We start from the raw sequence: 10,254 nt of genomic DNA, 5'->3' as shown, positions 1-10,254 counted from the left end.
GCGCCCGCGCCGGGGCGTGCGGGGTCGTTCGGGGCGGCGCTGGCGGCGGAAGGCAGTAGGACAGCGCTGGTTGGAGTGCCGGCGGCGAGCGACCAATTTTCCGCGTGGGGTGAGCTGCACTGCTCCTGGGTTTGGCGGTCAAATCACCGCCTACTGCGATCTTGTGCTGTCGCCGCTTTTTGGCGGCCCTCTCTTCCGATGCAGTCTGTCGTGGTCGCACGCCCCTCGCCTGCTTTTGCTGCGAGTCACCCTCGTCCCTCCCGCCACAAGGACACAGCCCGCACTGAAAAGCAATCCCCTGTCTCGTGCGTGCAGGCGCAGAGGAGGGCTTCGGCCCCTCGGCCGCCGCCACCTTCGGGCTCTCTTCGGAAGGCGGGGAGCCGCGTACGCTTGGCGGCGTGGCGGCCGCCGAGTGGGGCGGCGCGTTTGCGGGGACGCAGGTCAGCCCCGAGTGGGCGGGCAACTACGTGGCAGCTTCCCCCCAGGTGCGCGGGGTGACTCCATTGGATAGCTCAGCGCTCAGCCACGATGGGCCCCCAAGGATGCTGTCAAGCGCCTTGGCGGCATATTTTGCATGTATACGTTTGCACAACGGTGATACATCTGCGCAGCACTAACGCTTCCCTTCACGCATACACACCTGCAAATCTGAGTCGAGCCCTTTGCCGACATCTGCCATCCCCCAACTGCCCCCCCCCAAAACAAGGTCTTGGCCCAGAGCCACACCAAGCGCCAGGCCGCCGTCAACCGCCGCGGGCCGCGCGGGGCGGCCGGCATGATGGGGCCATCCCTCGGCGCCGGGGCCGGGTGAGCCCAGGGATGCGCCCACGGGTCGGGCCGCTGTGCACCGCAGGCGGAGTGCCTGGATGGACTCGGGTCCGCCGCTCCTGACTGGCCTGGGTTGCCTTGCCTTGCGTTTCTGTGCGTTGCCTCGCCCTGCGTTACCTTATGCCAGCTTTGCTTGCCCTGATTAGCCTTGCGCCCAGTCTAAAGCCCAGCGCGACGTGATCGGCTGGGACTGAGGTGCTGCGCTACCGCCTCTGCTTATATGGCCTTTGCCTCACCCAGCGGCTGCCAGCTGCCGCCCTGGATGCTCTGCCCCCACCATCCGCTCCTATCCTCAGCTCACATGGTACTGCCGCCCACCACCACGACCCCGTAACGTTTGGCAGGTTGCCTGCAAACGGCGGTGGCCCTGCGGGTGCGCAGCAGCCGTGGCAGGTGGCGCCGCCGCCGCGGCCCGGCGGCACGCTCGCGATGACGCCTCTCCCCATCGGCCCGGCGCGGACGCCGCCAGCAGCAGCAGCATCAGCAGCAGCGAGGGGCGGGGCCATAGCCAGGCAGGCGGCGGCGGGCTCGGCCGCGCCGACGGGGCAGCAGCTACCGACCGGACCTCTGCGGGAGCAGGACGCCATCTTGTAGCGGGCAGCCATAGTTGGGTGTAACGCATTGTCGAGAGAATCATCGAAGCGTGTCAAGGCTTGTGGAGTGTTGCAGCTTCAGTGATGAACATGAGGGTGTTATTGAGGGTGGCTCTGCAGCTACACACGGGTTGGGGTCCATATGGAAGCGAGTCGGGTGCATGTAGTTTGGTACATGTGAGCGCAGTTGTAGGCCGCCTTGCGCGAAGCGGGACGCTCAAAATAAGCATCACCCACATCTTGTGTTTGGGTGTATCAGCTACCATTTCAGACACCAGGGCAGCAAAGAGGAGGGCCTTCCTGGCTCTGGAGTGTGGTTGATCAGCCAAGGTTACTGGCTGCATCCTCAGCAGCATGAACAACACTCCGACGAGGGTGGTCAACAGGAGGCGAAATGGTCAAAAAGATTGCGGCACGGCCAGGTATGCGTGGATGAACAACCATTCAATAGTAAAGGGCTCTGGTTACCGGCCTCACTCATCCAGTCCAAGTCTGTGCATGCATCCTCGTGCTGAGCACAGGTCTGTTGTGTGACAAGGCGGTCTGTTGTGCTGAGGTGGAGCGCCGCGGGACTGTGCCCTGCTTGATTCTGCGGAGCAAAGCGCGTTTTTTTACTAGTATATTCACAACTTATTCTACTTCACTAAGTCATGGGCTAAACGGTCACCGCAGGGAATGGGAAAAGTCACTCCCGCATTTTTGCACACAGGACATAAGCCGGAAGCGTAGAGGACCCTGAACACAATATCTCCAGGAGCTTTTGTGAGCACTTTCAGCCGCCGTATTCTCTTGTGCTCACAACAAAAGCTCGTGATCACTAAGGCTATCGCCCTCCTCCCAGGTGAGGGCGTCTTGCGCTGCGGATTATGTTGTATGTGCATTCAATCGCCTCATAATCACCTTATAAGCGGCGTTCCCGGGACGGCAGGTCCCGTTGCTTGAAGTCTCCGCGTCGCTGACATGGCACGCTGCGGGAACCACCCCGCAGCGTGCGATTGCCCCGGGCGCCTCGAGCCCCCACGCCGCTCATCCACTCCGTCAAATCAAGTGGTCTGCAGACTTGCAGAGCAGCTGCCCATGCTGCACGGCACGAACCGCCCCGGGCGCACGGCCTCTGGTCTTGCAGCTGTTGTCCCCCGAACCAACGCGTGCCCTCCAACGCGCCCTGCCCTTTTGCTATTGCAGCCATCATGGCCTCCAGCGATGCCAACCGCTTTGAGGGCGTGAAGCGTGTTTTCACCAGGTGGGTGGCGCCACAGGCGGCAAAGGCCCGCTCAGGTCCCCGGGGGATTCGGCTAGGCGAGAGCGGGCGGGGGCGGCACCCAGCGCTGACTGGGCGCGGTTGTGTTTGGTTAGCTGCTGCCTTGAACGGGCGGCTACGGAGTGCATGTAGACCGCTAATCATACACAATAATCATGACTTGATCGATTTGATTCTGATATGGGGCTGTTGCCCTGGTGTGTGGCGCTGCCCTGCCCCTATGCACACGTATTCACACGCACAACCACCACGCGCCCCCAGAACCGAACTCGATATCACTTGAACTTTCGAACATCCCTCTCTGGGCATTGCCTCGCCTTTACAGCTCACCAAATCTATCACACAGAGCAACCTCCAAACATTGACACCTCTCACATGCCTGCTCCCGTGCGCCCTCCATCCACAACATGCAATGCAGGCAGGACGTGCTGCAGCTGCGCGGCTCCATCCACATCGAGCACTCGCTGGCCCGCCTCGGGGCGGAGCGCCTGTGGAAGCTGCTCAACGAGGGCGGTGACTCATACGTGCACGCGCTGGGCGCCCTGACCGGTGAGGGGCGGGCGACGACCTGGGTACCAGGGGCGTTGGGTGACTTGAATTGGAGGCTTGCGGCTGCATGTCCACTGCCTGCATCAGCTCCTGACGTGCCAGACTGCCCGGCTGACGGAACGGCTTTGCGCCACCTCTGCTCCTGAGCGAGCCCAACTTTTTGATCCCTCATGAAACCACCGCCGCCGCCCGCTCCCTCCCATCACAACAGGCAACCAAGCCGTTCAGCAGGTGGCTGGCGGCCTGAGGGCCATCTATCTTTCCGGCTGGCAGGTGGCCGCCGACGCCAACACGGCGCTGGCCACCTACCCCGACCAGTCGCTGTACCCGGCTGACAGCGTGCCCAAGGTGGTGGAGCGCATCAACAATGTGAGCAATGGGTGGGGATTGAACCCGTGTGAGCGCCTTGTCACTGTTGGGGGTGCGACGCAGGTCGGCAGGCGCAGTGTTTGGGATGCACGCAGCGATCCGCCAAGCGACGTCGGGATGTGTGCGTTGAATTGGACAGGTCTGCCTCGAGGGCGCCATGACTGCCAGCGCGTTCCCAGGGCCTTGCTTTGCTGGACAGGGCGGGAGGCTGTCGAGTGTCTGCGCCTGTGGCCTCGCAAACACTTTTTTGGCCCCGCTTCATAAGCGCCGGCCGACGCACCCATCGCCGCCCGCTGCTCACCCCCTGTCCTCCCTCCCTCTCTCCACATCATCGCAGGCCTTCCAGCGTGCCGACCAGATTGCCCACGCGGCCGGCAAGACCGACACCCACTGGTTTGCGCCCATCGTCGCCGACGCAGAGGCCGGCTTTGGCGGCAACCTCAACGCGTACGAGCTCATGCGCGCGCTCATCAAGGCCGGCGCGGCGGGGGTGCACTTTGAGGACCAGCTGGCCTCGGCCAAGAAGTGCGGCCACCTCGGGGGCAAGGTGGGCGCTGCTTTCGTCTGCTCTTTCTATTGACGGGCGGGTCGCAGGTTTGCCGGGTAGAGATTTTCCTGTGCGGCTGGCGCCTTTCCTGCAGCCCTGCAAGGCGCGGGCTTTTGCCCCTGGTGCAAGCACGTTTTCTTTATATCCTGCCCCCAACAAGCTCAGTGGCAAGCGCTCCCTGGTCCCCAAAGTACTACCTCACTTTTCCCGTCGTCACGCCACCCCAGGTGCTCGTACCCACCAAGGAGTTTGTGGCCAAGCTGCAGGCCGCGCGCCTCGCGGCCGACGTGTGCGACGTCCCCACTATCCTCATCGCGCGCACCGACGCGCTCGGCGCCTTCCTCCTGACCAGCGATGTGGACGAGTACGACCGCCCCTTCTGCACCGGTGGGCGCCTGCGCTCGCCCCGCGTAGGCATCGCGCCGCTGCACACGGTGGGGCATACCTTTGCTGGCGGTCTGCGTGTGTGTAAAATCATTGTGGCAAGGCTTGCACGCCAAAGGGCGCCTTTCCTGTCCAGCAGACGTTGCCCCGGCGGCGCGCCACGGTTGAGCAACACACAACGCGCCTCCCAATCACCTGGACTGCCTTTTCGCTTTGATGATACCACCGCAGGCGAGCGCACGTCTGAGGGATTCTACTGCATCAAGGGCGGCATCGATGCCGCCATTGCGCGCGGCCTGGCCTACGCCCCTTACGCAGACCTCCTCTGGTTTGAGGTGCGCGCGTCGGCTTAGCAAGATTCGGGGGTTCCCTAATGTGATTGGCTGTCGTACGTGCATGCAACACCGCAGCACCCTGTTGCGCGCCGGCCTGATGGCCGTGCTGACTTATATCTTGGAGCCGGCCTGCCTGCTGGTGCTCTACCACGAGCACGATTGCAGCGTCCAGTCTGCCACCACGCGCGGCCACCCGCCTCGAGCACCCCGTGCCGGCCGCCCAAGCTGCTTGGATGCCTGTCACCTCGCTTGCGTTGACTCACAATCCTGCTCCCCCTTCCCAAAACCCCATTACCCCAGACCTCCGACCCCTCAATGGAGGAGGCCAAGAAGTTTGCGAAGGCCATCCACGCCAAGTTCCCCGGGAAGCTGCTCGCCTACAACTGCAGCCCCAGCTTCAACTGGAAGAAGAAGCTGAGCGATGAGCAGATCGCCACCTTCCAGCAGGACCTCGACAAGTGAGTGTTCTCCACCATTTTTTGAACTTCGAAACCCCCACCCTTCGATTGGGTTTGCGTGCGTGGGAGGGCTGGGTGCCACAGCAAGCTGTGCTGTGGGATAGTGGGGGCAGGGGTGTACGTGGACGAGTTCCTTCGCGCGGTGCCTTGGTACAGGGCAGGTTCCCTGAAAGCCGGGTGCTCGGCTCCTCGTCCCCCCCGCCAGGTCAATGTGCGCTCCTGGCAGCCCCAAGCAGCTCAACCCACCCTGCCCCCGCCACGAAACCCAATACCACCCCAGGCTGAACTACAAGTTCCAGTTTGTGACGCTGGCCGGCTTCCACGCCCTCAACTTCTCCATGTTCAGCCTGGCGCGCGAGTACGCCACCCGCGGCATGAGCGCATACGCAGACCTGCAGGTGCGCCCTCGAGCCATGTCGTGTGTGTTGCGTGTATGATCTCGTGCGTGCTGTGCACGTGCTGCATGTGTGCACTGTATGTGCATGCATGCTTGCGTGCGTGCGTGCGTGCGCATGCGTGCGTGCGCATGCGCGCGTGCGTGCGTAATCAGTCCAGGTGTGGTATTGGTATTCTTCTGGGAGGCAGAACCACACAGCTAGTATTGTCGTGGCCGCTGTGCGGTTTGGCACGGCTGGCAACCTCGGTTCCATCGCAAGCTGGCACCAAGGTCCGCCACACTCACCACCCCACGCCGCTGGTCTTACGTTGCACCACTCCGCAGGAGGCCGAGTTTGCGGCAGAGAAGCTGGGCTATGCGGCGGTCAAGCACCAGACATTTGTCGGTGGGTGCTCCTATCTGCCAAGCGGGGGCAGGCCTGCGTGGGGTGGCCTGCGGGTCGCCGCCGGTGTCCTCGCTGCAGGCCAAGAGCGAGCGTTTTCGGCTCAAACAGCGCCGCCAACGCTGACGAGAAATCTCGTCACCCAGATTCATCAAACACACCACCGTGTGATGCGCCAACTGATCCAAACTCAACTTCCACCCCCACCCCCAGGCACCGGCTACTTTGACATGCTGGCCCAAAAGGTGGTCGAGGAGGGCTGCTCAACCACCGCCCTCGCGGGGTCCACCGAGGCCGAGCAGTTCCACTGATCTGATCTGATCTCGGATCTGGTCTGACTCGGCGTGGTCGGCGGGCCTGTGGCGGCGGCCCAGTGGAGTGGCCCCCTCCGGGCGCCGGTCGGAGCAGGGTCAGCCCACAGCGCCATGGTTTTAGTCAGAGCTGGCGCAGCACGTTTGTCCGATGTATGTAGGGGCGGTTTTTTGCGCATCGCACCCCAGCCGCGCATGCGCCGCCGCCGCCGCACCATCCCAAGCTTCCCGCAACACGCGCAGCGGGCATGGAAGGCGAACCCCCTCCATTGTTTCACACGTCAACGCCTGTTTCTTCTCTTGTGTGCCCCAAGCCATCCAACCAGCGGCTTGCAAGTGCACGGATGTTTTGGTTTGCTTTGTAGGCCGTTGCACAGTCGCGCTCCTCTGATGTACAAAGATTAGTGTTGCACGAGCAGCCCCTGGGGACCTCATCCGGGCGGGGGTTTTCTGTAACAAACCGGTGATTCTTTCTTCCTCTGAAGCGCCACACAATGGGCGTGAGAGATTGGCTGTCTTCACGCACCTGGCACAGAATACAGGTAGCAGGGCGGGCATGCAGCAGCTTCAGGAAGTGGTTCCAATCGATTTGCAAATCAAGTGAGGACAGAGCAGCACAGCTTTTGCCTTGCTGGCTGGTCTGTTCAATGTAGGCCCAGCCCCCCATCGAGCAAAGCAAAACTGCTGTTCAAAACCCTCCGTCACGCACTCAGCCTACCCGCCAGCAAACCGAATTACTCATATGAGCAATCAACCGCCGCGCGCACCAGTCATCCAGAGGATAACAGGGTTGTCCTCGCGGCTGCAGGAGCGGCTCTGGTAATAGAAGTAGAACATGTGGGCGTCAGCCTGCAAGGGGATTACGGGGTGACGGGGAGGCTGCCGTGAGCGGTGGCGGAGGGATGGGGCAAGGAGGGGGAACGCTATGCTGGCAGTCTGAGCGGGAAGGCAGTTAGCCCCGTGGACGCTTGCCGCGGCGCGCACAGGATTAAGGTACATGGCCAGGTCAGAAGAGGGGGGCCGTGGGGCGTGTTGCGTGTTGCGAATCTCGGGGAGCATGCAATTTGGGGTACGGTCCGTGCGCCTGCGGTGAGAGGTGCAGCCGCTGGCGCGCGCCACTGCAGCACAGGCAGGCCCGCGGCGGCCAGGACCTCGGCCGTAAGCTCCCAACACTCAGGCAACCACGTGCGTACCACCCATGTGTTGCGTAACCCTTGCAAGCATTGGCTCGTCCTAGCGCTTGCCGCTGGCCAGCCCTTTGATAAGCCGTGAGTCTCTTGAGGGAGGATGTGGGCAGAGGGCGGGCAAGGCTTACTCATGACAGTGAGAGTTCACGTTCCCATTGGTGTGGTGCATCCTTGGTGCAGCTGCACGCGCGCAGCTATGGCGCATGGCATCCAATCGAAATCTTGTTTGAGTCACCCAGGCCTGTATATCCGCAAATCAGATTTGATCTCACGGCAACGACCACGGGACCGGGGCCCGACGGCCCCGCTCATATATTAGCAACTCGCTTGTAATAATAAAACGCATACGCTAGACATGCGCGGGCTGGCGGGCCGCGGTCGAACGTCGAGCCTCCTGATGGCAGGGATATCGAGGCCTGGGCTCTCGTCGAGGATCCCCGTGGCTCGCAGATGTCGAGCAATTGGCAGTGTCCTCGTGGGCGTGCGAGGTCGCCGCCCACCCTGCGATTGCGCGGCGAGGGGCGGGCGACAGCTAGTGGCGCCAACCACCGAGACGCCCAGCGCACACCTCGGAAAGCTTCCCAAGGCCCTCCCTCTGCCGGCGCGCGGCCCCGTGTTTGTCGTAGGTGCGGCAGCTTGCGGACTCGGCTGCCCCTGCATCGCTCGCCGCGTGGCGGTTGGGCCCGACCCTGGCCGCTGGCAGCTGTGGAGGCCCCGCATGTCGCGCGATTTTTGAAACGCCACGTGATCAACCTCTCCTCCAACCGCCTGCTGCGCTCCCAACATGCAACGCCATCAGGCGCGGAGGGGCGGGCGGCCCTGCTCCTCATCAGAGAGTTGGCATCGGCCGGCGTGAAAGTCATCGCTGGTACGCACAGCAGTTCAGAGTATCGGCCAATGCACCCGCTCGTCAGCTGGCCTCCCCGATGCCTGTCAGCCCCAGCCGCCCGACGCCGTCGCCGCCGGGCCCGCCTCGCTATCATGCTGTGACAGGCACGCTCGCCTGCCCACCATCCGTCCCGAGCCTGCCCGCCCACCTTCCGACCCCGTTGCCGCGCCCGCAGGCGTCTCGGACGCCAAAGCAGGCGAGAGGGCTCTTGCTTTCGCGCAGCAGTACGAGCTCATCCCGCCCTCTGCATTATTGAACGTGGCGGTGGCCGAGGTTGACCCTGCTGACCTGGCCGCCTCCATCCCCAAGTGAGCGCACAGCTGGCACGCCAGCCATCCCTGCTGCAACAACATTTCTGGGACCCAGAGCGCGCCGCATCACCCAACCCGCAGCTTGCATGGCGGTTCAGGGTGCAGCCACCCTCCCTACGCCCAGACCCATGGGCGTGACCGGTGTATACTGACCCTTCGTCTTCCTACCTCTTCGACTGCCACACCACTGTCAGGAGGGCCAGGGTAGTGGTTGTGCACGGCGACGCCCCCGCCTCTGGCGCCCGCCCCAACCCGCGCCTGCCGCGCCGCGCCCTCGACGCCGCCGCGGCCGCTGGTGCAGACGGATTCGTACTCGTCGCCGCTCCCGCCGGCGGCGGCCACAGGGGCTCGCGGCGGGCCGGCGGCGGCAGCGGGGCGGCCGCGCTCGCGGCGGCGGCGCTGGAGATTGGGATGCCTTTCGTGTCCGTGGAGGCGGGGGCAGGTGGGAAGGGCGTGGACAAAAACTCGGGTGGGAGCGGCGTGCTGCTGTCAGATGGAGAGGCTGGCGGGCTACCCCCAGGCGCCAGCACAGCCGGTGAGTGAGGAGGCGCGGCTGGCGGGGCGCAGCGCGCAGGTGTGCGAAGCTGCATGCCCCCAGGAGGCATGCCCGCAGGAAACCCAGATCCCAGCGGCTGGGCGCCTCGTGCTTGCACGCGCCATCATGCACGGATGCACGCACTCTCACACCGCGCACCCCACCCCCGGCGTCCGGGCAGGCCCCAGCGAGGCAGCGCAGGCCGTCGCCGCTCTCCTATCCTCTCCGGGCCCCCTTCCTGCCGGCGGCGCCTCGCTAGTCGTCGGCTCTGCGGGGAAGGGCACCTTGGGGCAGCCCCTGGGCGCCCTGAGGGCGAGGCTGGAGGAGCTGCTGGAAGCTGCCGAGCAGCTGGGCGCAGAGCGCGCGGCCGCCGCGGCTGGCGCGCGGCAGGACCGCGCGCGGGCGCGGGCGGGGCGCCTGGGGGGCGGTCGCGCGGCTGCGACGAGGGGGCGGCGGGGAGGCAGCCATGAGGATCAGGGGCATCAAGCCTTGTGGCAGGCGGCGCCATTCGCCAGCCTCTTTGGCCGCGCGCCCTTGGCGAGAACCGAGCAAGAGGACAATGAGGAGGAGCCGCCGTCGCAGCCGTGGCTTTCAGCGCCTTTCGGCGGCCTCTTCGGCCGCGGGCCCGCGGCAGAGCCGGCCGCGGCAGACGAGAGGGCAGACAAGGGGGAAGCCGCCGCGCCGGCTCCGTGGCTCGTTGCGCCCTTCGGCGGTCTCTTTTCGCGCGCGCCCGCAGCCAGGCCGACGGCGGCAGTCAAGGAGGTCGGAGCAGCAGCGGCGGAGCAGCCAGCATGGTCCCCCGCGGAGCTGTTTGCCAGCCTCTTCAGGAGTTTGGGACTGGATGGTTCCTCTCAGTCGGCAGACAAAGAGGAGGCGCACAATGTTTTTGAGGGAATCGAGGCCAAAGCAAAGCCAGAG

General features: G+C 64.4%; 2 protein-coding genes across 2 annotated transcripts; both read left to right on the top strand.

Moving 5' to 3' along the window:
- Positions 1-1,124: 1,124 nt before the first annotated feature.
- On the top strand, positions 1,125-1,422 carry MNEG_2181 (hypothetical protein; the record flags this gene model as incomplete). The annotated part of the gene is made up of 1 exon (XM_014049347.1): positions 1,125-1,422. A coding segment is annotated over one exon (298 nt), but the record flags the coding sequence as incomplete, so codon positions are not given.
- A 1,189-nt stretch (positions 1,423-2,611) lies between these two features.
- Positions 2,612-6,414, top strand: MNEG_2180 (isocitrate lyase; the record flags this gene model as incomplete). The annotated part of the gene is made up of 10 exons (XM_014049346.1): positions 2,612-2,664; positions 3,101-3,231; positions 3,443-3,600; positions 3,938-4,147; positions 4,375-4,534; positions 4,763-4,866; positions 5,167-5,324; positions 5,605-5,722; positions 6,046-6,106; positions 6,317-6,414. 10 exons carry the CDS (start codon positions 2,612-2,614, stop codon positions 6,412-6,414), a joined length of 1,251 nt encoding a protein of 416 aa, XP_013904800.1.
- Between the last annotated feature and the right edge of the window lie 3,840 nt (positions 6,415-10,254).

This window comes from Monoraphidium neglectum (genome assembly GCF_000611645.1).
Source record: "Monoraphidium neglectum strain SAG 48.87 unplaced genomic scaffold scaffold00238, whole genome shotgun sequence".
In the NCBI taxonomy this organism is placed as follows: domain Eukaryota; kingdom Viridiplantae; phylum Chlorophyta; class Chlorophyceae; order Sphaeropleales; family Selenastraceae; genus Monoraphidium; species Monoraphidium neglectum.
The sequence above is the reverse complement of the archived record's forward strand: the minus strand, read 5'-3'. Positions and strand labels throughout refer to the sequence as shown.